The 26,687-nt window shown below is 59.5% G+C and overlaps 1 protein-coding gene across 8 annotated transcripts in view; it reads right to left on the bottom strand.

Annotated features, from left to right (window-relative positions):
• Positions 1-26,687, bottom strand: part of SARDH (sarcosine dehydrogenase) — a 64,018-nt gene that overhangs the window by 35,928 nt on the left and 1,403 nt on the right. For 3 of the 8 annotated variants that reach the window (XM_059925975.1, XM_059925976.1, XM_059925977.1), the window contains exons 3-14: positions 26,622-26,656; positions 25,681-26,039; positions 24,390-24,568; positions 22,750-22,929; positions 21,920-22,043; positions 21,630-21,730; positions 14,155-14,259; positions 12,846-12,975; positions 8,983-9,069; positions 8,578-8,668; positions 4,316-4,457; positions 1,634-1,717 (exon numbers count right to left, since the gene is read on the bottom strand). In XM_059925975.1, the coding sequence (XP_059781958.1) occupies positions 1,634-1,717; positions 4,316-4,457; positions 8,578-8,668; positions 8,983-9,069; positions 12,846-12,975; positions 14,155-14,259; positions 21,630-21,730; positions 21,920-22,043; positions 22,750-22,929; positions 24,390-24,568; positions 25,681-26,011 (1,554 nt within the window). In that variant the 5' untranslated portion in view covers positions 26,012-26,039; positions 26,622-26,656. Of the gene's footprint in view, positions 1-1,633; positions 1,718-4,315; positions 4,458-8,577; positions 8,669-8,982; positions 9,070-12,845; positions 12,976-14,154; positions 14,260-21,629; positions 21,731-21,919; positions 22,044-22,749; positions 22,930-24,389; positions 24,569-25,680; positions 26,062-26,556; positions 26,657-26,687 lie in introns of all 8 variants that reach the window. The other 5 variants (XM_059925983.1, XM_059925980.1, XM_059925978.1 and 2 more) reach the window with 4 other exon arrangements.

The raw sequence follows: 26,687 nt of genomic DNA, 5'->3' as shown, positions 1-26,687 counted from the left end.
GGCCACGCCAGGGCTTCCGACTCAACGCCAAGGCGCTGGGATAAGGCCCAGGGATCAGCTTGCGGAGGGAGAGGGAGGGGGAGTCGGGGGTGGGGTGGCCGCAGCGGTGGCTCCAGATGCTGTTGCCATGGTGATCCGGGACCAGGTCCTGCTCGGGGCCAAGCCCTGCGCAAAGGGCCTCGCGCTTCCGGGAAGGGAGATCCTCCCTACAGATGAGGAAACGGAGGTGCCGAGAGACTGAAACTTGCCTCAGGTCACAGGAGAGTCCTGACCGCCCGGCGTGAGCCCAGGTGGTGGGCCCCACAGGCTGGCCCTTCAGCCGCCACTTGCCTTGGCTTCTCCTGCACTCGGTCAGCTGCTCTCAGAGAGGCCCAGAACCCAACACCCCACGCCTGGTCCTGTTCCTGCTAACGGAGGCCCTCCTCCTTCTCCCCCTCCTCCTCCCCCACCCCTCCTAACTCTGCTGTCACTCCTCGAAAGGTGTGAACAGCCCGCCAATTCTCACCTACCAGCACGGCCAGCCCTGCCCAGTCTCTTGTCACCGGTGAGAGCCGAGTGTGAGATTCTGACTGAGTCAGGCCTCTTTGCTCCCCCAGGCACACCCCCTACCCCACCCCCCTCCAGCTCAACCTCTGGTGTCCAGGGAGGGGCCCTGACAGGAATCTCTGTAGGAAGTCATCTCCCTGACCCCGGAGCCCCCTGCAGGAACATCCCAGCCCGCCGTAGCCTGGCCAGGGGTCAGGGATCTGGGGACGTCTCGTCACCCAGTGCCCTGGACTCCCAGGGTGGCTCCCGGGTGGCGATTGCACAGCCTGCCCATCTCGGGACCAGGGGTGTGCTCCCGATTCCTGCTCTGGTCTCATCGCCTTGCCCACGGATTCCGGGGGAGGGGGGCTTCCAGGGCAGACCAGGCTGGCTGCGGTGGGCTCTGCAGAGACCTGCCCAAGGAGGGGTCCACCCAGGCCCCTCCTCGCTGCTGACCCCAGAGAAGCAGAGGCAGAAGCCAGCAGGAGCTCTGGCCTCCATCCACCTCACCGAACATGCCCTGGAACTTGCCTTGGGACGTAGTTGCTATGGAGATGGGAGATGGGTCGCGCAGGAAGGGGACTGGTGAAACATAGCAACGGGAAAGGGGTTTTAATTTGTACAAATCTGGATCAAATACTATCCCCCCCGGTTGTATGAAAGCATCCCCTCAGCATCACATCACCTAACACACAGAATGCATAATTTTGTGCTAAATCCTCCCACTAACATTAACAGTTGCAGTTGCCAAAAATATATGAACAAAGTTACGAGAAGATACTCTAATTCCTCCCGTAAACCTGGGGAGCCTTGGCCGCAGCCTCTTTTCTGTGGAACGCCAGCTCTCCTGGCCTCTGGCCCATTTGGGCCGTGGAAGGCCGGGCACCGTGGGCGGCGAGTGATCTCTGTGGGGACACCCCACGATCTCAGGCGGACCGGCCGGGGCTCGGCTTCTCCGAAGGCCAGGTGACTCACCCGCCCCACGGCACTAATGACAGGGAGACACACGGCCACCTCAGGTGGGGAAGACATGGGGGGGACAGTGGGCAGGGGTCGAGCACAGGCCGGGCCGGGGGCATGGCCGCTGGGTGCCGGGGGGCCTACTCACCGGAGCCGCGCCGTCGGGGCTGAACCATCCCGGCCGCTCCCAGCCGTGCCGCTCCTGGAACACACAGCCTCGTGCGAGGAGTTCCTGGTTGTGGAGGGAGAAGAGGCCCACTCAGGCCTGGCCGGACGCGCAGAGCAGGGCAGGGAGGGGAGAATCCGCCACCCGGTACCGCAGGGGGCAGCGGGCAAAGAGATCCTGGCACTCGGAACCAGGACCCAAGCCCAGGCTCTGACTCCAACTCTGCGGCCCTCCCAGCACCCACACTGCCCGCCCCAAGAATCCCCCGTCTGTAGAATTACCTTCTCTTATGGACCGAATTGCACCCCCAAATTCCTATGCTGAAGCCCTAACCCCCAGTGTGACTGTATTTGGAGATGGGGCCTGTGAGGAAGGAATTAGGGTGAAATGAGGTCCTAAGGGTGGGGCCCGAAGCCTTATTAGGTGAGGAGGAACCGCCAGGGCTGTCCCTCTGCCAGGAGCAGACACAGCGGGAAGGCGGCCGTCCCGAAGCCAGGAACAAAGAGGGCCCTCTCCAGGAACCGGTCAGCGGGCACCTTGATCCTGACCGCCCAGCCTCCAGAACTGTGAGAGATGAATTTGAGCCCCCCAGCCTGTGGTGTCTGTTATGGCAGCCCGAGCAGTCTGGGACACCCAGTGACCCAGCGATGCCACAGCTAAGTGTACACCCAGGAGAAATGACACCAGGGACGCAAACAAGCCTATGCACACACGCGTTCACAACCACCCAGAGGCGGGGACAGCCCAGATGCCCATCAACTGACGAATGGATGACCAGTGTGGTCCATCCATACGACGGGATGTTATTCAGCCTTAAAAAGGAAGAACATTCTGACACCTGTTACATCACAGATGAACCTCAGAAACAAGCTAAGGAAAAGAAGCCCAGGAACCAAGGGCCACATAGTGTACAACTCCATTTATGTGAAATGACCAGAACAGGCAAATCCACAGAGACAGAAGGTATAGATCAGTAGTTTTTCTAGGCTGGGGGAAGGGGGACATGGGGAGTTATTGCTTAATGGGTACGAGGTTTCCTCTTGCAGTGACAAAAACGTTCTGGAACTGGATAGTGGTGATGGTTGCACAGCTCCGTGAACGTACTTAATCCCCCTGAGTTGTATATTTTAGAATGGTTAAAATGGCAAGTTGTATGTTATGTGTACTTTACCACAATAAAAAATTATAGCAGACACAATAAAGTAATATGGTGGCAGATTTCTTTGAAAATAAATTTAGCCTGGGGGGAAGAAAAGAATCTCCGCTCTCAGCTTTGGAAGGGCCCTGTGCCTGGGGCCAACCCCGTCCAGCACCCAGGAGGAGTGGGCTTCGGAAACTGAGTCTGGCCAGGCATTGAAGTGCCAGGACCGATGGGCGCCAGAGGCCAAGACGGCCTGTGTCTCTCCCTCCCCGTGGGCCACCGACCTCGAGAGGGAGGGCACTCCAGGTCACATGCTAACTGGTGACCCCCGGATGCGTCCTCCCTGGACGTCCAAGGGGCTGGCAACCAAGGACACAAAACCCACTCCCCTCCAGTGAGCGTGGAGACACCTCCACCAGGGACGCATCACCCTTCCTGGGAGGGAAAGTGGACAGCAGGCCTCCTCTATTTAACAAAACACACGTCAGCTGTCAACGGCTGGGAAGTGTCACCGGGAGGGTGCTGACGAGGAAGTGGAGGTGTGGGTGAATGCAGATTCCTCCCCGGGGGCAGGGCTGCTGCACCCACCAAGCCCCCGCCGGGCAGAACTGTGCACGTGTGAGCAACGTGTCTGAGCCCATCTTCCACCCGAGAGTCATCGAGCCAGCCCTGCGCTCCTTGGGAGGCTGCTGAGCTGCGGGGACGGTGCGGGCCCGGGGACAGGCTGGGGGAAGCCGAGCCCACGTGGGGCCCAAGATTCCCAGCTGGCCCTCTAGGCCAGGCTGGAGGACAGGGCAGCCCGGGAGCCAAGGATGTCTCTGTCCTGGGGAGGTGCCATGGACGCCAGCTCCCTCTGGGGTCCAGGCGCTGGAGTCCCAGATGAAGGGGTCTCCTTCTTCTGCTTAAATGCTACCTGCTCGCTGCGCCTGCCCACCTGCCTCCCGCCCCAGCCGTCCAGTCAACAAACATTCCCTGAGCACCTACCCAGAGTCAGGCTCTGCACTCAGAGTGACTGGGGCCCAGCCCCCATTGCCAGGGTCCTCGTAGACAGGTAAGAGAAGCATGCAGCCCAAGATGGGGGCAAGGAAGGGGGGATGGAGATGGACTGGGGGTTGGGGGGCGGGTAATGGGAGCACAGGGAAGGCACCTGCGTTGTCAGGGGCCTGGGAGAGTGCCCAAGGGCAGGCCCCAGGAAAGGGCACCTGACGGTGGGTTTCATCATACAAGTAGAAGCTTGCCAGGGAGGAAAGACATCCCAAGCAGGCCCCACAAGCAGGAGCACGTCTTCTTAGCACGCCGCTGCCCGGCCCCGCCCTCCTGATGGGCGACTGCACACACCTGCCGGTGCACCTGGCCCTCACGACCCCCCACTGTGCTCCAAGCAGTGCCCGGGAGCGAAGGAGCCAACACCTGCCTTGCAGCTGGTGGGCGGGGGGGTTGCATGCACTCTGTCACCCCACACCCAGGGCTCCCCGAGAGCGCCGGCAGCCGGCACAGAGCAGGCACCGCGGGGGGAGTGGCACCTCGTGCAGGGGGTCTGTCCTCATGTTGCGTCCAGCCAGGGGCTCGTCGTGGGGGAAGACGACCGAGTAATTCTTGGAGTAGGACTCGTGGCTGCGCTCTCGAATCCAGCGGCTGTGGTCCGTGAGCGAGTGATGGAAGCGCCTGTCGTGGATGGAGTGGCCCGTCACTGCCTTGGGGACCCTCGTCCCCTCCACGGGAGTCCTCCCTGTGGCTCAGGCATCAGGGGGGCTCCAGGCTCTCCGTTCTCCCACCGAGGGGCCTCGGGCAGCCCCCAAATCTTGGGGAGCTCAGCCTCCTCGCCTGCAACCCCCTACAGCTGTCGGGCGCAGGGAGTGGACACCGCAGGCTCAGGGCCTCAGGCTGGGGACGTGCTTGGGGGTGAGCCATCGCCCCCGACCTGGGCCCCGGGCTGAACAGGCCCCGATGATCTCGTGAAAGCTAACGTGAGGGATCTTCGGGGTTTAGGGTCAGCAGATGTGATGGAGCGCCCCTTTCTCCTCGGTGCCCCTCAGCGGAGGCAAGGGGTGAAGGTGACGGCCTCTCACGTCAGACCCCCAAGAGGCACAGAGGAGCGGGAGAAATCCCAGCTGTGTCTGGGGGCCCCGCTCCCAGGGATGGTGCCGTCATGATCCCTGCAGGTTTGTCCCCTGGCAGCTGGGGGGACACCAGGTGCAGCCCCTCCACCCCCTGGTGGTGTCCGACTCCGCCTGCGGGTCCCACGCGATTTCCTGCTGAGCTCAGAGGCCCCTCCCCCAGCCTTCGCGAAGGGAGAACAGCCAGGGCCACCCAACAGCCCTTCCGTCTGGTCCCCAGGCTGGGCACAGCTGCTGGGCTGCGTTACACGCTGCGCCCGACAGCCCCTCCCGGGAACAGCCCACCTCTCAGGCGCCCAGCTCGCTGCGGCCCCCGCCTGCCCACTCCTTCACTCCCCACCTGTTGGCATCTCACGTGTCCTCTGGGGCCCACCTCCCCCCGGCTGTGTCCCCATCAGTGCTGCTGCCCTCAGGGGCCTGGCCTGAGCCTCGTCGGGGCTGGTCAGCGTGGTGCTCTGATCTGGGCAGGGGCTGGTGCTGCAGATGCGGGAATTATCATGACAGGTATTATTCGTAGTGATTGCTGTCGTGTAAGGAGCGCTTTTCCAGGGCAGGCCCAGGGCTGAGGGCCACCTGCAAGAACCCCTCGTGCAGTCCTCAGAGCGGCCTCAGGTGTGGGGCTCCTGGTTTGACTCATTCCACGCGACAGGAACCTGCTGCACCAAGCCAGGAGCTTCCAGAAAGAAGGGGGGCCGTGGAGCACCGCCAGGGGCCTGGGGAGGGGTCCCAGCGGCGGCACGTGGGGCTGCAGGAGCAGGCTGGCGAGGGGCCGAGCCGGGGCGGGAGGAGGCCAGGAGACTCACCCACCTTGGCACCAGGAGCCCAGTGGCTCCTGGGCTGGGACGTGGTCACCCTCCCAGCCTCGCTGAGAGTGGGGCTCCTGGGGGGCTCTCAAGGGGGGGAGGTGGAGCCTCAGTTGTCCTCTCAGACCCCCTGGGTGGCAGGGACCAGGGAGGGGGATGGGCCTGAGGCAGGGCTGGGTGACCCCTGCACAGACACATCCCACCCCTCTAGACAGGCCCCCACCAGCCCCTCTGCTCGCTCCTGGGCACACCTGTGGGTGTCAGGGGCGGGGGCGCTCAGCTCAGCCCAAGCACGACAGGGGTCAGCAGAGGAAAGACCACTCCCCGTGGCCCACAAGGACCCGGCTGCCGTTTTCCACCTGCACGCAAGCGGGCAGAGGGGCCTGCAGCCGGGGTCCGGCGTCCAGCCGCCCTCCTGACCTAACAAAGAGCGACTTCTCCTTCCCTGGTTGCCAAGACCCCAAGAGCTTTCTTTAAAAACAACGGCCCGTGCTCTGGGGCCCACCTATGCCAGGCCCTGGGGGAGGCGACGCATCCCTACCGTGAGCCTCAAATGCCCTCCACTGAGAGGGTGGATCATTGTTCCCATTTCACAGATGGGGAAACCGAGGTCAGAGAGGAAGAAGAACCGGCTAATAGGTGGGGGGCCGGGACAGCTGAGAACCTGTTTGGGTGTCCAAAGGGGGTGCCACCGCCACCATCCATGAGGCAGCTGCTGTGGCCTGGAGGGCACCTGCTTCCAGGCCAGCCCCGGGAGCCTCACATGCAGGCCAGGGTCCAGACACGCCCTGGACCCGGCCCTGGGCCCTGACCGCCTCCTCAGGCACCTCCGTCCCCGAGCCCGTCCTCCGCGTGTAAGACGAGGAGGTGACACGGGTCAGAGTTCTGCTCCAACCTTCTGAGTGTCTAAGCAGGGGGACAAGGCTGGCACTCCCTCGTCCGGGTTTTTTGGTGACTCCCTGACGCAGTGCCCTCATTTCCTGGCTCTGCCTCTCTCGTGGGGCCTGGGTCTCCATGCCCCGCTCAGGCCAGGGAAGCAGAACTTCCCATCAGTGCTGAGAGGCCCCGGGTGCCAGTGCCACAGCTGGTCCGGTGGTGGCAGCCATCCAGTATGTGAGTGGGGATGGGGGGGGACGGGTGCTGGGTGGACACGAACGCCCCACGTCAGTGACCGCTCAGGCCCGATGCCATGAGCCGGTCATCTCCTGGATGCATTGCCTGGGCCAGAAAAGCGGGCGGCCCAGATCACAGCCCCGACCCCTACCCACTGGGCCCCAGCACTCAGGGGCTCCCTCCCTGGGCCCTCTGCCTTCCAACCTGTGACGCAAGGCCCCAGCCGGCCGGGACAGAGGCAGGAGCTCTGCCTTCCACCCACAAACCCGCCCACAAGACGCTCCCTCTAATGTCACAGCTTGTGAGAAGAGGCGGCTGAGGAGGGAGGCTCAGACCCATGCGAGGGGCCTCCACCAGCCCCAGAGGTGAGAGGCCACTCGGCTAGGCCGAGGATGCGCCCTGGTCCGTCCGATTCCAGTGCTGAGGCCTCAACCCCCGAGGGAAGCCGGACGGCAGACAGCCCTGCAAGGCTGGAGCTGGGTCCCTGCCCACTCTGGCTCGCACGCAGGGTGACTTCAGACAAGATGCCTCTTGCGACGGCGCCTCTGTTTTGCTGTTTATAACAGGAGGGGCTTGGACTGGCCCATCCCTGAGGCCCCGTGCAGCTTTATCATTTCTGGAACATTCCTCTCTTGGGAGAGCACGTGGGCACAGACCCAGACAGACTCCAAGGTGGTGCCAGAGCGGACCACGCTGTGCCAGGCGCCGTGGAGGGGGCGGCAGTGGGGGGGGGGATCTCAGGGTATGTCTGTCTGTCTCTGTGGGGGCCAGACTTCCCCCCCAGTGGACGCAAGGTCCCCAGCGGGCCAGGCAGGGACGAGGTGAGCAGAGGAGCTGGGGCGTGCTGAGCTGAGCCAGCACCACCTCCAGCCCTGCCACCTCCAGCCCTGCCGGGCAGCTGGGGTCTCCCCAGTCACAGCTGAGCGGGCCAAACACCCACAGAGGCCCCTCCAAGCCGCTGCCTCGACTGCCACCTGCAGGGCTCGGGCCGCGGAACTGCCACCTGGGGGCCAGACCCCAGCCCCACCAATTCCCACCCTCCAGACCCTGCCTGGGGGCACCCGCATCCCTGTCCCGACTCATAGAGGTCAGTGGGCAACCAGGACGCCTCCCAACTCTGATATCAGTGCCCCCTGGGCTCAGCTCAGCTTTGTTTAGTGTTTCCGTGTGCAGACCTGATGCTGAGCGTTTTACCTACAAAAACGAGCTCACTGCTCCCAGCGACATTTACAGCATGTACATCACACCCCGGGTTACAGAGAGGAAAGTGCTCGGCACAGGGTCTGACTGATTCCAGACACCCTGTGAGTGAAGGATGGATGCAGCTGACATCTCGCTCAGGGCTGCCTGTCTCCCAGATACGCACACGGCCTAATAATGACCACCAATTCAGCCCCATTTCGTGGGCAGCCTGTGCAGTCCCTCCTGCTCCCCGGGCCTCAGTCTCCCCATCTGCCAAGTGGGATGATGAGATCCCACTGCTGATCCCAGAGCTGTCAGGCGGGTCAGGCAGGACACTGGGACAAGAGGTCCTGGAAACTGTGGAGGGCCGTGGATCTGCCAAACCCAGGCACCCCGCAGCACCGCCCCCCACTGGCAGCCTTCTTCCCTTTCTTCCTTTACTGCCACCTCTTCCAAGAAGCCCTCTGGATTTCAGGGAAGGCTCCTTTCTAAATAGCCCTGGATATTTACCCCGCCCCACCCCATCCTAGGGCAGCCACCTCCTGCCCACGGGTCCCAGCGGGCACTTGCCTGATGTCGTAGCTGTGCATGTCCTTCTCCGGGCGCCCGTGGATGATCCAGTGGGCCAGCTCCTGCCCACAGCCACCTCCCAGCATCATTCCTGGCAGGAGCAGAGCCGCAGGTCTGCAATCCACCCCCAGGGCCCTGCACCTCAGTTCCGTGCCCCTCCCACCTCTATGGGCAGCGTCAGCCCCTAAGCCCTGGATCTCACACCCGGGGTGCCACACACCTCCTAACGGGACCTCACCCCCTCCCGGCAGGCTTGTCCCATCTCCACCCCTGTCAGGGCTGCAGTGCTCCTAGGCCCAGCGCCCCACCCCAGGGGGGGCTCTGAGAACTGAAGGAGAGGCCCAGTTGGCTGTCTTCCCTCGCAGGGATGACAGGGAGTCGGGACGCACTGCTGCCCACGCTTACCTGCACTGTTGAAGCCGCAGCCCAGGAAGAACCCACGGAGCTCGGGCGCCTCCCCCATCAGGGGCTTGTGGTCTGGTGTGAATGACTCTGAAAGGGAGGGGTAGGCCTGAAGCTCCCTCCCGGCCACATGCTCCTGGGTGGGGTCTCCCAAGAGGGCAGTAATTGAGGTGGGGGTGTGTAGGTGCCTCCTTCATCCAGACCCTCCCTATCCTCAAGAACCAGCTCAACGCTGCTTCCTCCAGGAAGCCTCCCTGATTGCTCCTGCCACATTCCCCTGAGTTCCTCAGCATTTACGACCTGAACTGGGTTCTGCCTTGGGTGGGGGTCCTGGTGTGTCTCGTGACTATCACCATTCTCCTGCTGGTGAGGGGCCGCTCCCTGAGCCCCCATCACTGCACGTGGCTCCTGGTCACTGTACCATCTTCCTGCTGTGTCATTGCAGGGCACTCTTGCCCACTGGACCACGAGTACCTTGAGGGCAGGGGCTGGACTTTGCTCACTGTGTGCGGTGTCTCGAGGCCTAGCACAGGGCCCAGCAAACAGTAGGTGCTTGATAAATGTTCACCGAGTGAATGAAGGATCCTAAGTTCTTTGGGAGAGGAGACCAAGTCTCTCGCTTCTGTCTGCTGCCAGTGTGCCAAGGGCAGAGGCCAGGACTGGGGGGAGAGGGATCCTCGGGCATAATGATAAAGAGCTGGACTTGGCAGCCGCAGTCCTGGGTTCAAACCCTGCTTTACCCCTTCCCAGCTGTGTGACCTTGGCTCGGAGGAGCCTTGATCTCCTCATCTGTAAAATCCGGGTCAGGGTATTTACTTCACAGGGCTGTGAGTTAGTCGGTCTGCAAACATTTGCAGCCCACCTGTCTGTGCCCAGAACTCGGCCATGGGAGGTGGCGCCGAACAAGACAAGCCCCACCCCGCGGGGAGCCGACGGCAGAGGGAGAGGGACAGAGAGCAAATGGGTAAATAAGGGAAAAAGAGAATGCCTGGGAAGAAAACACAGTGGGACACTGGGTCTGGAGTGACCGGAGGGCTGGCTGCTCCTAACCACCCGCCTGGCGCCATCATAGCCCCGGGTCACAGAGGAGGCGGCCGGGCAGGGCTGCCTGTCTCCCAGCCGGGCTCTCAGCCTCTGTGTGCACTGGTCACAAGCGCTGTCCTTCTCCGTGCTGGTGACCGGCGACCCCGGACTCCGATCTTCAGCATCTGAGCTGAAGGAGGCCACCAGCCCTGGGAGCCGGGGAGGCTTCCAAACAGCCACAGGGGAGGGTGGGAGAGGCAGGGCGGAGGGGAGGGCAGGGCCCACGGTGAGGCCTTGGAGGCCACGGCAACCCTGGTGAGCCTCCGGGGGAGGCGTCAGGAGGGGCGAGAGCCCCGTGAGGAAGCGTCAGGGGCTTCCCTGGGGCCTGTGTGGAGGTCGGGCTGCAAGGGGCAAGCCGGGGGCGGGGGGTGGGGGGCCCGGGGCGCAGGGGGCGGCTCCCGGGACAGCGATGGGGAGGCTGCAGTTACGTTCGGGGATGACCCGGTGAGCACTTCGGGAGTGCTGTAAATGTTTCCACAACGTTCCGAACAGCCTCACAGAAAGCCAGCAGGAGGGAAGTTTGGGGGTCAAGGTCGCCTGGATGTTTAACAAACGACTCGAGAGGATGCAGGATGCACGGGGACAGGGGCCCCCACCTTGGCTCTGACCTCCCGACCTTGGAACGAGAGGTCTCCCCGCCCCCAGCTTCCCCGAAGTCAAGGGGGCCTGGGACTTCCCTGCTCTGCTCCGGAGGCCGGGGGCCGTTGACCGGCAGGTCCTCCCTGGTGAGGAGAAGTGCTGATGTCCCCACGGAGCCTCCCTCGCAGCCGGGAAACCAGACTCCACATGCATCTCCCCCCGTGTAGGGCTTCCTGGGGGCCATGACCCCCAGTCCAATTAAAGCGAGGATGCTCCCCGGGTTACTCGTGCCCCTGGGATTGCTTCGGGCCTGGGTTTCTCACTGCCAGCCCCACGCAGCCCCGGGAAGCTGCCGGGGCAGTGAGCCCTCGGCCCTCGCCCCGCACTCTGTGCCCCAAGACCCTGTGGTTGGCCGGGGGACCCCAGCTGCCTCTCCCCAGAAAGCTGTCCTCTCACCAAAGGCTCTTCCATGAGCTGAACAGATTGAAGCAGTCGGGGCTGGCGGCTGTGTAGACACCGTGTGCGCCAGAACCAAGAGGCCTGGACGCCCCAGCAGTCCGCAGGCTGGGCGTCGGGACCCCTCCCCTCCCCTGGCCTGGCCTGCCCCTCACTCCCTGCCCGGCCTGTAGGAATGGCTTTGCCGGCTGGCCTGTGGCATCCTTTTGCTGGCCTGGGCCTTGCCCTGCAACCTAATGTGTGGCTTCCTCGCCTCACTCCGCCTGTCACCCATTTCACAGATGCGGACACTGAGGCTCAAGGAACTCAGAGCCTCAGACACAAAGTTTCCTCTTTGGGCAACTGTATCTTTCGGAACTCTCTCCACCCCTAGGTAGGCACATCCTACCCGTTTCTTGCCTTTCTTGAGGATTAAAGCGACTCCATCCGTGCAGGAAGGCGGGGGGATGCCCATGTGATTCTGCTGGAACCAGCATGGGCTGGCGTGTCTCGCCCGCCCGGAACCCTGGCTCCGCAGCCCCCCACGGCACCCTCTGGGTGGCCCACTCTGCGCCCACCACCCCTGTACCTCCCACCCTCAGCCCCGCAGCTGAAACGTCTGGGCCCCAGGGCCAGCTTGGGTCCCTCTACACCCAGAGGCCACCATCTGCCAGGACCCCAGGCCAGCAGCCTCACCCCTGCACCCCAGTGCCATCACACGGGAACGTACTGCCCCCCTGCCCCGAGCGCACCCCCTTTGGGTTCCCGCTTCGGGAGCTCCGCCCAGCCTCCCACACAGGCTCCCCCGCTGCGCTCCCCACGCGCCCGGGCACGAGGCAGGCGCTCAGCAGTCAGAAGGAGCTGAGCGGGCGCTGTGCGAGCTCCTTCACACCACGTCCCCGCTTACGTTGCCCCGGGCTTGAATCTTATTCTAGAACCTTCTCCATCTGCACACAGCCTTTGAGACACTCACTCAGCGTGCCTGGGCCTCCCCCACCCTGGGGTCCCTGAGCTCCCTGGGCAACCCCAGGACGGCCCTCTCTCAGGCTGCATCATCGGGCGTTCACCTCTCCCTGCTGAGATGTGAGTGACCCGTGCTGGGACAAGTCACATCAGTTTGACGGTCCAAAGTCTAGCCTGGCCGGCAGGCCCTGAAAAATAAACTAGTGGCCTTGGCCAAACGCGTCAGTGCTGGGGGTCCGAGTCCGCCCCATCTGGTGCTCGATCCCCGTGGGCACCGGCCGGCCGGGCAGGGTCAGGGGCTGCACCATGCGTACCCAAGGGGGGCATCGGAAGCTGAGCCACTGTGTTCTCCCCCTTTCCCTCCAGCCTCCTGCAGCTCAGCTCTCCCAGGGGCCCGAGGGGAGGCACCGGGTTGGGCCTTTCCATGCTGTGTGGGCGTGCGGCCCCGCTGGCCTGGCTGCCGAGGGCAGAGGGCAAAGGGCAAACGGCATCAGGAAGGAGCTTGGCCCGCCTCTCCTTGCTCAGCCTCACCAGGCGCTGGGAGGGGGCTCATCCCATCTTACAGATGAAAACACCAAGTTCCAGGGGCAAGTCAAGCAGGGATCGAGCCCAGTGGGACCTCAGGAGGGACTCACGCGGGGGTGGGCGGGAGGAAGCCCGGCCGCGTGCCCGTGGGCGAACTTCTGCCCTCACCGAGCGCACGTCTTTTGCCTGCAGAGGGGAGCAAACGCAGCGCCCGAGGCCCAGGACGGAGGGACGGCCGGTGCGCGCCTGGCGCGGGCCAGCCTCGGGGTCAGCCCACTCACCTGGGCCGCAGACTGTGGACTTAATCCCCGTTTTCTCCAGCACGGGGACCCGGTTGACGGCGCCTTCAATGTGCTGGGCGAACACTTCCCAGTCCAGGTCGAAGAGGCCAAAGGCAAACTTGTCCGACACCTGGGGAGGCGGGCAGGGAACCTGCCCTGTGACCGCGCCCCACGGGACTGAGGAGACAGGCAGGGCCTGGCCAGCCTCTCGGCTAGGGGGTGACAGCGCTGGGCTGGTCCCCTCAGTGTGTCTCCCCTCCCCTAACCCCTCCCCGGGCCCGTCTGCTCCCCCTTCCCGCCCCGACCCAGGCCCACCTGCTCTGCCCTTGACTGTTGCCCTGGCCTCTGCCCGGTCGCCCAGCTTCCCGCCCTCCTTCACCCCATTCACCTACGTCAGATCGGCCCTACACGAGCGGACCCTGCCCACGTCTACCACCAACCCACAGCCACGCTGAACTTCCTTCGGTTCTTTGGGAAAAGCAAGCCTGGTCTGACCTCAGGGCCTTCACCTCTCCCTGGGGCAGCCCCTCCCCCGCCTTCTCTCTGCGGGGCTCTCTGCCCGATGCCAGCTCCTCAGGGAGCCCTGCCCGACCACAGACCGAAGGACATCGTTCCACGCCAGTCTCGCTAGGCTTGTCCTTAACCTGCTAACTTCACTCAGGGCACAGGCCACCATCCCAAATTGCATTACTTCTTTGCTTATTTACTGTGTGTCTCCCCACCAGAATAGAAGCCTCTGGGGACAGGGACTCTTATCTTGGTCTCCCTCTTTCTCCCCAAAGTTAAACAGTATCTGGCTGAAAGGAGTCATTTTGTTGTTCAATTTGTAGACTAAATGCATGAGTATGGGACCTGGGGTGGTCCGTACATGCTCTAGGGGGCTGGGGGAGGGGTGTGCTGAGGGGGCCGCTGGCCCTGCATGAACCCCAGGAGCTGCCAGGAGAGCGGCCCAGGCCGGAGGGAGATACAGCTGCAACCACGGGGGGTGGGGGAGGGCATGGGATTGTTTGCTGATGGACAGAGGGCTTCAATGCTTTCATAATCTTCTAAAGTCATTATTTCACACTTTGCAGCCTCTGACTATTGATGTTTTGAGGCAAGCCCTCCACCTGCCCCGAGTCTGGATCTGCCTGTGTGCCAGGTTCTTCGGGGGTTGGAAAAAATGGGTTTGACCTTGTGGGATGGGGGACCTGCCACTTCTCAGGTACGCCCCCAGGGTCGGGGGCGCTCCGGGGGGACAGTCTCCGGAAGAAGCCTCCTCCACGCTGAGACGCAGCCCCAACCCCTCCCTCGAGCCCTGGTGTCTCACCTCCTCCCAGAAGATGGGGTTGGTCTCGTAGCCGCCCACGGACAAGGCGTCCCCTTGGAGGCGGAGGTAGATGGAGGCGTCGTGGTCGCGGACGTTGGGCATGTTCTGCAAGGTGGAGCACAGAGGCCTCGGGGTCAGGGTCACAGACCCAAGCTGGGCCCACAGTGCCACCTCCCCATCGTAGGACCCTGAGGACAGGGTGGACCTGGGGCCTCGGGTCACACACTGGACAAACCACTCCATTGAAACTGCAGGGGACGGTGAAACTGCAGGAGGCGGTGGGCCGAGTGCGTATGTGTGCATGCACGCATGTGTGTGAGTGTGCACGTGTGTGTCAGTGAGTGTGAGAGAGAGTATGTGTGTGTACGTGAACAGGAAGTTGGACTAGGGTCTCTTCAAAGTAATTGGACCCAGATCCCTTCCATCCCCGCCGCGTGCAGCCCAGGGCCTGGCCCTACCCTGCAGGGGCCCTGAGGTCTGTCTCTGGAGAAATGGGTCCCCAGGGGCTCCAGGCTCCGGGGAGGTGAGGAGTGGGCTGCCATCCCCCCTTGACAACAGATTGGAGAGTCTTCTGTGGAGACACTGAGTGGTCTGGGCAAGACTCCGGACGCTGACATGGAGGTCCCTCACCAAAGAGAAGGGCATTCGACAGAAAGACTGGATAAGGCCAAGGACATCTTCCAGATATTAGGCTAAAACAGATTAAGGCATGGAAATCAGGAAAGGGAAAAAAATAAGAAAATTAGAAAGTCAATCCTGAAGGTCTGATGTCCACCTTACAGGGGTTCCAGGAAGAGAAAACCGAGAAAATGGAGTAGAAGGAAAGTCAAAGCAAAAATCCAAGATGATTTCTCCAACTGAAAGTCGTGACTCTCAGTATTGAAGGGCCCACAGGTGCCCACCAAGCCCTGTGACTGGACCAGGCCTGCACCAAGGCCACATCAGGATGGAACATCAGGTGAACAGGTGGGTCCTAAACAAAGAAATAGCATTCCTGGAGGCTGACGACCTGGAGCAAAGTCCTCAAAATTCTGAAAGACGATTTTAAATACAGAATTCTTGACCCAGTCAATTCATCAACCGACTGTAAGAAAGAATAAAGATTTTCTTCAGACATTCATGTACACAGAGACATTACTTTCCAGGTACCCTTCTCAGTAAGTGGTCAGAGACCATGCCATGGATCCAGAGATGGGTGAGGAGGGTCCCAGGGTAACAGCCAATCAGAGGCTGCTGGAGAAGATCAGAAGGCAGCGGGAGGAGTCCTTCAGGGGAGGGGAATGGCACTTACAGACTTTATGTGATTCCTCTGCCATGTATGAGTATGCAGAAAATAGTACTGATAGGTGTTTGACAGATCTGTTGAGATGTTTGGGGGGGAAATTGTGACAGTTATGAATATAGATGCAAATATCCTTGACAAAATACTAGGAAACTGAATCCAGCAACATAGAAAAAGGATTATATACCATGACCAAATGGGATTTATCCCGGGAATGCAAGGTTGGTTTAACATCCGAAAATCTGTGTAATATACCATTATCAGTAAAGGACAAAAACCACAAATTATTTCAATAGATGCAAAAAAAGCATTTGACAGATAAAACACTTTCATGATAAAAACACCCAGTGTCTAGGAATAGAAGGGAACTTCCTGATAAAGAGTATCTGAGAAACACCCACAGCAAATGCATACTTATTAGCAGTTTCTCCTCTAAGACCAGGCCAAGAGAAGGACGTCCACTGTCACCACTGCCATTCAACATTGTACAGGAGGTCCTGGCCGGGGCAGGAATCAGGCAAGAAAGAGTAATTAAAGGCATCCAGAGGGAAAAAAAAGTGAAACTATCTCTATGTGCAGATGACATGATCTTACATATAGAAAATCCTAAGGAACCCACTAAAAGCTATTATAACTTATAAAATAGTTCAACAAGGTTGCAGGATACAAGGTTGTATATTGATACAACAAACAGACAAAAACCACTGTATTTCTATATACCAGCAGTGAACAATCAAAAATGAAATTAGGAAAATAATTCCATTTACGATATCATCAAAAATAACAAAATGCTTACAAATAAATTTAACAAAAGAAGTGCGAAACTTGTACTCTAAAAACTAGAAAATGTCTTTGAAAGAAATTAAAGAAGATGTAAATAATGGAAAGACCTCTCAAGTTTACAAAATGAAGACTTACTATTGCTAAGATGACTGTATCCCCCAAAGTGATCTACAGATTCAACACAGCTCCCACCAAAATCTCAGCTGGCTTCTTGGCAGAAGTTGACAAGCTGATCCTAAAATTCCTATGGAAGTGCAAGGGACCCAGAATATTCAAAGCAATCTTAAAAGAGAAGAACAAACACGGAGGACTTACACTTCTGATTTCAAAACTTACTACAAGGTTAATATACTCAAGACAGAGTGGTACAAACATAGGGATAGACATATATAGATCAACGGAATAGAACTGAGAGTCCAGAAATAAACCCTCACACTTATGGTCAATTGATTTTCCACAAGGATGCCAAGGCAATTCAATGCGGAAAAGGAAAATCTTCAGCAAATGGTGCCCGAACACCTGAATAGCCGCCTGCAAAAGCACAAAGTTGGACGCCTTCCTCACGCCACACAGAAAATTTAATTCCAAATGTATTGTCGACCTAATTATAAGAGCTAAGACTATAAAATTCTTAGAAGAAAATATGGGAATAAATCTCTGTGGCCTAGGTTAGGAAATGCCTTCTTAAATATGATACCACAAGCACAAGGGACAAAAGAAAAAATTACATAGGTTCTACTTCATCAAAATTAAGAACTTTTGTGCTGCCAACAATACCGAGAAGAGAGTGAAAAGACAACCCACAGAATGGGAGAAAATATTTGCAAATCGTAAATCTGATGAGGGACTTGTATCCAGAATGTATGAACTCTTATAGTTCAATAGAAATACAATCCAATTAAAAATGAGCAAAGTATCTGAATAGAGGTTTCCCCGAAGAAGATATACATATGGCCAACAGGCACATGAAAAGACACTCAACATCATCAGTCATTAGGGAAATGCAACTCAAGCCACAAGATACCACTTCACACCCACTACGATGGCTAGAATCAAAAAGATAGACAATAACAAATATTGCTGAGAATGTGGAGAAGTCAGAACCTTCATACACTGTTGATGAGAATGTAAAACAGTGCAGCTTCCTTGGAAAACAGTGTGACAGTTCCTCAAAAAGTTAAACATAGAGTTACTCTATGACTCAGCAATTCCACTTCCACCCAAGAGAAAGGGAAACATATGTCCACACAAAAACTTGTACATGAATGTTCATAGCAGCATTATCCACAATAGCCAAAAAGTGAAAACAACCCATATGTCCATCAACAGATGAACGGATAAATAAATTGTGGTTTACAAGAGTATATTATTCAGCCATAAAAAGGGATGAAATTCTGCTACATGTACCACATGGATGAACCCTGACAATGTCATGCCGAGTGAAAGAAGCCAGGCATAAAGGCCACAAATGGTATGATTCCATTTCATTCAAAGTCCAAAATAGGAAAATCCATAGAGACAGAAATTAGATTAGTGACTATCTAAGTTGAGGGTGGGGTGGGAAATGGGGACTGATAATGTGTATGGGGTTTTAAGGACTAAGATAATGTTAGATAGATAGATAAATGACAGCTAGATGATAGAGATAGATAGAGATAATAGATGATAGATGATAGATAGATAGATAGATAGGAATAAAGAATTAGTCACAGCTACATAGGAAACTGAACAACCAGAAAAAAACTATTAATAACTCCAGGAAACACGAAAAGTTGGACACTATTTGCTCAGGAGTTAACAATGTTCTCATTGTCATTATATTGCAAATACTGACTACTGATTTAACCAATAAATGAACGGATAAACAAAACCAAAGCATTTTAGAAAGTGAGCGGGAGTCGGAAGAGGCCCACCTCCACGGGGGTCCTCAGCACTGGGGGAACTGCTTCCTCTCAACCCTGCTCTCCGTTGCCCCTGCCCTGGAGATGGACACATCTGATGTGACCCCTCCACCCCACCTTCGAGGACACGCAGAGACCAAAAGGGATAACCTGGCAGATGCCCATCCAGTCTCCTAGTCGCCCGGCTCCTCTGCAGAGTTGGACTAAGAATGTCTGCACTGATCGCCAGAAGGCACATGGGAAGTTCTCAGTAACCGAGCACTTCAGGAATAATAATAGTGGTATCATTACCTCTGTTGTCACTACTAGTCTAAAAACAAAACCAACAGAATGCCAGAGCTCCATAGAGCAGGACAGCGGGGACACCTGGTGGCCAGGGAAGCCCCTGGCTTTCGTCCAGAAGGATCAGGGTCCCCATCTCCCTGCCTTGCAAGGCCCCAGCTGCCTCAGAGTGGCCAGCACAGGCTCAGCTCAGCCCCAAGGCATCCGCAGGGTACCCTCACTGCTTCCTCCCTCCGGAAGCCCACCCTATAGGTGTAACGCCAATTCCACTGGTGTCTCTGCCTCCTAATCTCAGCCCGTTCCTTCCATCGGCTTCTCCTGGCCCCACCCCCCATCCAAATCCTGTCAGCTGCTTCCTCCAGGAAGCCCGCCGGATGGCTCCAGCCTTCCCTGCTCTCTTCCTCTGAAGCACCAGCTGGCTGGACCATCCCATGCCCTTAGTCACGGTCATCGTGGTCCTCACCTAATGAGCACCTGCTATGTGCCAGGCACTGTGCTCAGCCCTTCAGCCCATCACTTGGTTCCTCCCTCAGCACAGCCCTAAGAGGTAGCTACAATTTTTACTCATTTTGCAGAGAAGGAAACTGAGGCTCAGGTGGCACCTCGACTCACCTGGCTGGGTAATGGGGGAGTTGGGATGCAGACCCTGAGCTTGGGCCCTTTCCCATTGCTCTGTGCCCCAACAGAGCAGTTTCTGCAAAAGTGGGTCGAGGATAGTGGGGATGCCAGACCATGAGGGAGCATCTGGGCCACCACGTTTGACAGACGCAGAGGCCAGGCCCAGAGGGGAAAGGGACAAGGTCACAGAGGAGCTGGGGGCAGCATTCGGCTAGGACCCAGGACTTGGACGGCTTCTCAGAACTGGGGTCCCTAGGGCAGCACAGCCCTCTGGCCGCCCATAAAGAAAGATAAAGGGCTTGTGGTCCAGGTGGCAAAGCCCTGAGCCCTCACGGGCCAGCCCGGGGCCAACACCATGAGGCCCAGATCTGGGCAGTCGGTGTCCTGCTGCAAGACTGTCAACCCAGGGAGCCTCCTGGCCAGCCGAAGACAGGCCCAAGTGTCAGGGGCCTCCCCGCATGAGCCCCAGAGCCCTGACTGCAGGAGCTGCCTTGGCCTAAAGGAGCTTGTTTTCTGACCCACTGTGGCATCAGACCACGTGGGAGGTCAGGGCCAGAGGCCTGCTTTTGTCCCAGATTCAGGCTGCCCAGGTGTGGCCTCAGGAGGGGCTGGCCTCCCAGACTCCCCACGTGGAGGGGAGCATGGGGAACTTGGCCCCCAGCCCCAAATCTCCTCGTTTCTCCTACAAAAGTCTCAGAGTTTCTGGGGCTGGTGGCCCTTTCCTGGAGCGCAGCCTGGGGTTCCCAGAACACACAGGCTGCTGGGTGGGGGCAGTGTTTGTGAGTAACGTGAATAACCCCAGCTTGGCTCTGACCTTAAAATTCAGGGTGCGGGTCCCTGGGCCCACTCTGCCCTGCTTCTCCCTGAAAGCTGCCTCAAAGCTAGGCACCATGTGCATCAGGGCATGGAGAGACTGAGGCCCCAGTCTTGGGCTCTGTGGATGCCCCGTGACCCTCCTCCTCCCTCTGTAGGACACAGCCCTGCTCTGCCCCCAGCCTGTCCCCAGCTTTAGTCCAGCCCCCGAGAGCCCACTGCGGCCGGAGGGTGACCCCTGGTGGCCACGGGGGTTATTTCCCACAGAACCAAGGCCAGAGACTCTTCCCACCAACAGCTGCAGTGATTCCTCTTTCCCCAGAGCCCCACCCCGAGTGCACACAGCAGCCCTCGGGAGGAGCACGCTGGATTGTATTAAACTCTTCCACGAACGGGGGAACCTTGTGTGTGTGTTGGGGGGGGTGGCAAGAGCGGTGGAGACCCCGGCCCCGCGCCAGCTCCCCCCACCCCTCCACCGCTGGGTCCACCCAGCGGCCAGCCTGGTGACCAGAGGGAAGCCAGCCTTGTCCAGGGCAGGGACGAGGCTCCCAGGACCCTCTTTGCTGGAGCCTGACCCTAAACAAGGTCAGTCTGCTCTCTCACACTCTCCCCACACCCACACCCTCAGGCCTGCTTCTCTGAACTGCCTGCAGTTCCCCGGCTGCCATGCTCTGGGTCCTCCCCTTCTCCCACTCGTTCTTTCTCTGCCACCCTTCAGATGCCTCAGGAGACCCTTCAGACATGGTCTCCGCCAGGGCACCTCCCTGGTCCATAGGCTGGAAGTCCCTGTAGCCCCTGTGCTTGCCCCCTGGGAGCCCCTGTCAGCCTGTTTTAAAATAAATAATATCTTGACTTGTGTGTACCCTTCCCCCAGCTCACCTGGGCAAGAACTAGGTTCTTACCTCTGTTATAGTACCGGTTTCTAGATGAGGGCTTGGAGCACAGAGCTCATCCAGCCAATGTTTGATGCAGAGAGGGGTGGGGAGGGAGGGTTAGATGGATTAATAAACGGGTGGATGATGGAGGAATGGGTGAAGGGAGAGATGAATGGGTAGAGGGGGTGATGGCTGGATGGATACATGAGAGAAAGGATGGACAGACGAATGGATGGATAAATAGATGAATCAATGGATGGGTGAAGGGCTATAGGGAGGGAGGGATCGAAGGAGGGATGAACGGATGGAGGGATGGCAAGAGGAACAGAGGGAAGGAAATGAGTGGAGGGATAATGGATGGAGGGAGGGAGGGAGAGAAGGCTGGAGGGAAAGAGGAGTGGTCAATGGCAAGGTGACAGGAAGCTACCAGCCACCAGCACAGGAGAGGGGAGATAGAAAGGGAGGAGAGGAGAGAGGGCAGGGGGCGCACAGCTCCCCTCCCCCCGCCCCGCCTCCTCTGGCAGAGGTGTCTCCAGGGCTCCCTGGGAGGTTCTGAGGGCCGGGGATCAATGTCCTCTGAGACTGGCACCCAGGGCACATTTGGGAGCATGCGAGCATTCACAGGTTCCCAGAAACACCTGGGGCACAGAACATGGCAAAAGCCAGACTGGCCGCACCACGCAGGACGGGCTTGGGCATCAATGAGAAGCCATGCTCCGAAGGCAAAGGGGGTCAGGACCCTAGGGTTATGCCTGTGCTACTTCATTTCATTCTCAGGCCACCCAAACCCTCCAGTCATGAGGAGTCCCATTTCACAGATGAGGCCAACTGACGCCCAGGGCGATGAAGGAACCTACAAGTGTTGGGCTTCACAGCCAGGTCCGTGCACCACCCACATGGTGCCCGGGGCCATCTACTCACCTGGATCCCTTCAATGCGCTCGGTGACGACGTAGGCATGGTGCATGGCCACCAGCGGGACCTTGACGCCAGCCATCCGGCCCACGGCGCCTGCCCACACTCCTGCAGGCAGAGCAGACAGCTCAGCTCTGCTGGCACCTGGCGGGGGCCAGCCAGCTGGGTGCCTCTGCAGGCCTGTCTGCCACGGCAGTCACTCCCCAGGTCACGCCTGGGCCCCCACCCCTAAGAAAGGCCAGGTTTAGGCAGCAGCCAGGGTGGCCACTTGGGAGCCCAGAAGAAACGTGTTCCCACCTGCACAATTGACCACGCAGGGCGTCTGGATGGAGCCGTGCTCTGTCTCCACAGCCTCGACCCGCCGCACCCCAAAATCATCCGTCCGCACACGGATGCCGGTCACCGGGCAGTTCTCGATGACCTGGGAGGGACAGGAGCTGCTTCCAAAGCCACGTGGGCGCTCTGAGCACTGACCACCTACCCTCTCACTACCGCCAGCCCAGGCGGGACCCGGGACACGTGCTTCTACTCAGGCAGGCTTCATGTGACCCCACTGGGGAAATGGGGTGACCACAGGGTGGAAACTAACTCCACGTGTTCCTTGACTTGGAGAACTTGTCCCCCCAGACAGAGGCTTTCTTTGAAAAAAAAAAAAGAAAAGGAGGGCTCATTTGACTGACAGATGCTTGCGGTAAAAAGGTCACATACAGTGCACTTTGGCTCCACTTTATTTACATACACATCTTCATAGAAAATTACTTGCAGTAAAACTACAATGTCAACACTGGTTACCTCTGGGTGATCCTCATTTCTTCTTCCTTGCTTATTTGTCTTTTCTAATCTTTCCTACAACTATGTGTGTATTTGAGACAAAAGAAGATAAAAATTACAAGAAGAGATTTGGGGCAGGTTCACTCTTCCAGCAGGGCCAGACCTCGGGGAAGGGAGGAGAGCTGACATGGCGGACAAACTTGAGGCCGGCTGGCCTCTGCAGGATCGGATTAGAGGCTCAGGTCCTATGTGGAGCAGAGAGAACGGCACGTGTTCTCTTGCCTTCTGGTCTCGGGGTTCTTAGGCAGGAAGGGTGGGCTGGGAGCAGGGGACCCAGGGCCGGAAGGCCATTGTACCTGCGCTCCCCGGGCAGTGGCGGCCCTGGTGAGGGTGGTACAGGTGCCGGCGGGGTCCATGGTACCGTCATGTGGCACGTACAGGGTCCCGTAGAGGTCATCCACATTCATCAGCGGATACAGTGCCTTGGTCTCTGCCGGGCTCAGCACGTGGGACTCCACACCATAGGCCTTGCCCAACTGGGGGACCCAGAGGAAAGTAACTGAGCCCTTGGGGAGCAGACCCCCCTTGGCCACTCTCCTCCCTGTCTGGGTCTCCAAGGGTCAGTTCGGACCCCGTGTCCCCCAGGAACCCTAAGCCGGCCACCATGCCCCAGCGGCCCCCGTCCCTCAGGCCAGCTCCGAGGAAGAGTAAGGAGCCCGGGTAGTGCTCGGAAGCAGGCTCTGGGGCCCTCCCGCCTCCCCCATCCAGCTCTAACATGAGCCATGTGACCTGGGGCAAGTTGCTAATGTCACCTGGGGGAATGGGGGTGATAATGGTTTATGGTTGACGCCTTTAAAGAGCTTAGACCAGTCCCTGGCACATAAGGATTTACTATATAACATAAATAAAAATAATCCCCATAGGTCTGATATTTTGAGCTTCAACCAGGTTTGATGGTCAGACCAGCTTCCCAGACGAGAGACCCCTGCGGCCCTCTGTCCCAGGCCCCGGACTGTGTGACAGACCACACCCCTGACGCATTTGATTGGCCCAAGGGCAGCCAATCAAATGCCCCCAGGCATCCATCCATCAGGACAGGCTCCGCCCAACTAGGGATGAGCTGAGCCAATCAGATTCTCTCTCTGAGCAGTGTGAATGAAAAGCGGCAGAGACCTCACTCAGAGCTTGAGCTGAAAGGTTGCCTGGGCACATTTGGCGCCTCCATCCCAGCTGATGAGTGAGCAAGGCGGGGGGAAGAGGTGGGGGGAGTAGGCAGAATGAGGCCACCTCCTAACCCCAGAGACCCAGCCCGTTCTAATGAAGCCAGGTGCCGCTGCTTCCGCCTGGGCACCCAGAGGAACTCGGCATCCCTGTGACAATGTACCTCTGCTACCCACACAGCCCGCTCTGCTCGCTGGGCCCTGAGCCACTCTTCAGTTGGTGCTCAGTAAGGAATGAACTGCTGGAGGAGCCAGTCTCAGCCACGCCCTGTAATTTGGGGCTCGGGCCTGGCTCCTCTGGGTGAGGAATCAACTCTCCACCCCAGTAGAGGGCCTTCCACAGCGGAAGGCTTTCTCTGCCGTCTCGCCCACCGTGGCGTTCCCTCAGCCCCGTCAGCGGTGCCGGGAGAAGGGTGGTCCTTCCTCCTGGGTAGTGCAGTTTCTCATCATTCATCCTGACTCCTGTGAGCACCGTGCATGCTGATAACTCCCGTTTATCGGGCCTCTCCTGCCTTGAGGCTCGGCAAACGGTGCTGCGCAACACGGTCCCATTTTAAAGGTGAGAATGCCGAGGCTCAGAGGCAACGCCGCTTGGCCCAGGTGGCCCGGCCAGCAAGGGCAGCACCAGGGCTTGAACCCAGATCTGTCGGGGCTCCTTCCCTGTGCTACGCTGCCCCACCCACCACCGGCAGGGGGTCACACACCAACACGAGCCACTCGCCGGGGCGGGAGTGCGCCCAGGACATGAGTCCCCGCCCCGGCAGGGGTGCACCCACCGACATGAGCCTCTTGTACTCATCCAGACGCTGCCGGTTGGACGCGATGAACAGGCCTCCGTTCTGGATCCAGCCCGTGTGCAGCCCAGTCTCCTCCCCCAGGTCGCGGCTCACCACGCGCCTCGTGTGGGCCAGAAGCTCCACCTCCACGTCGCTGGGCCGCAGCTGCCACAGCAGGCCTGGCGGGGGAGGGGCGGGGCGCCGTCAGCCCCCGCACTGCGGCTGCGCCCCGGCTCCCCGGCTCCTCCCAGCAGGCCCGGGCTCCTGAAGACCAGGCAGTGGGCGGGGAGCCCCGAGTGGCAGATGAGCAGGAAGTGACGGGGTCAGAGCTGAGTTTCAGGACATCGCCCTTGGGCAGCTCAGAGGGTGACAATACCCAAGGCTCCCATTTATGGAGCACCTACTGTGTACTGAGCCTATCACTGGGTGACAGAGCAGTCCTGGGAGGCAGGCATGGCTATTTTATAGTGAAATTTCTGTGCCCAGGATCACAGGACGGGTGATGATGGGGCCGGGACCCCAACCCAGGACTGACTGAAGTCCAAAGGCAGCCTCTTCACCAACAAAGCGGCTCCCTTCCGAGCAGAGTTTGGGGAGCGGGAGGCCAGGGGAGAGGTAGCAGTGGGGGAGAGGCTGTGTGGGCCCAGCCGAGACAGGACAGTGGGGAGGCAGGGGCAGTGGCGTGCGGGGCCGGCTGTGTCAGCTCTCGAGACATGCGATGCCTGAACCTCTTCCCAGCTCCACGTCCAGCGACATCACGCTCACACTGGCCAAAGTGGGAGTGTTTTCCCCACAGAACCTGGCTAACTTAACACAGGGTTAAGGCAGAAGTTTGGCTGCCCTGGGGACATGCACACAGTAGGTGCTTTTACTCTATGCCCACTGGTTAGTTGGCTGAGAATCATGGTGCCCATGGAGGACACCGCTCTGCGTCACCCCTGATGGTCCCTTCCCCATCCATCCTCTACACCCCATGGGCGGCCCTCATCCCGGGTGGCTCCATCCAGGGAAAGGGCTTCTGCTCTTTGAGTAGACAGCTGCCTGGGCTCCCAGCTCTGGTCTCGGCTCTGCCCTCCAGGATCCCATAGTCAGCATCGGCTCCCTCCTCCCCTCCACAGCTCTCCAGAGACTCAGGGGGCACGCAGGGTCACCCTCAGGAGGACCCCGCATCTTTTCCCCGTGTCCTCCCCCTCCAGCTCAGCTGCCTCTCACAGACCTCCGGGTGCCAACCCAGAGCTGGCCCCTGGCTGAGTCCAGTCCCTCCCACACCCGCTTGCACCCAGGCCCCTACCCGCCGTGTGCCAGGTGGTCCCGGAGGTCAGCCGCTCCCGCTCCAGTAGCACTGCCCCGCTCATGCCCAGCTTGGCCAGGTGGTAGAGGGTCTGGCAGCCCAAGCTGCCCCCGCCGATGACCACCACGTTGGCTGTGCTGGGCAGGGGCCGGCTTGGGCCCTGGGCGCCTGCCCAGGGGTCCCGTGCCTCTTTCAGGGTCTGCTGGTAGGGCACACTCTTCTCAGGGGGGGGCCCGGCCCCGCTGGTCAGGAGTCGCAGCCCCAGGCCCTGGGCAGGGCTCCGGCGAGGACGGGTGGCGGCCACACGCAGGGCTCGGCTGAGCAAGGCCATGGGGACTCGGCCTGAGCACCGCAGGGCGCTGGGGAGAGAGTCGGCGCTGCCTGGGGCACAGAGGGCTCCGTGCAAGTGGGACCCAGGGCCCCCGCGCTGTCACCCTCCGGCCGTCCTCCTGCCACCCACCCACGTCACGTGTGCACCCGTGCATTTGTCCACGTGTACTGAGGGCCTCGTACGCTTCAGGCTCTGGCTGGGCCCAGGGGAGACCACGGTGGGGGCAAAAGGGGGGCAGTGTGCGTGGCGGGGCAGGGCTGCAGGGCCACAGGGCGGGTGGTGGGGAGCCCTGGGGCAGGGACACCCAACCCTCCAGGCTGTACCCAACACGCCCTCCGGGGGAACTCCCGTCTCAACCCCAGACAGAAGTTATTTCTGCCACGTTGGCTCCACAGCCCTTTGGGACCCAAGGCAGATGGTGAGCAAGGCAGCGGGGCCCAGGCGCCCTGCTCCCTCGGGCCGTCTCGAAACCAGGTAGGGACTCGGAGGATGGGTAAGCGGCCTCCCTCCTCCTCGGTGACCTCCCAGTAGCCTGCAGGGCTCACCTTGCATCCCTCCCCAGTCAGAAGAGCCTCATAATTATAAGAAGAAAACTGTGACGGGGACCCACCTTCTAAGGAGACAGGATGCAGAAGAGGTGTCTCCCTGGAGGGGAGGAACACAGAGAAGAAAGGAC

Source organism: Balaenoptera ricei, chromosome 6 (assembly GCF_028023285.1).
Source record: "Balaenoptera ricei isolate mBalRic1 chromosome 6, mBalRic1.hap2, whole genome shotgun sequence".
Taxonomy (NCBI): Eukaryota; Metazoa; Chordata; class Mammalia; order Artiodactyla; family Balaenopteridae; genus Balaenoptera; species Balaenoptera ricei.
The sequence above is the reverse complement of the archived record's forward strand: the minus strand, read 5'-3'. Positions and strand labels throughout refer to the sequence as shown.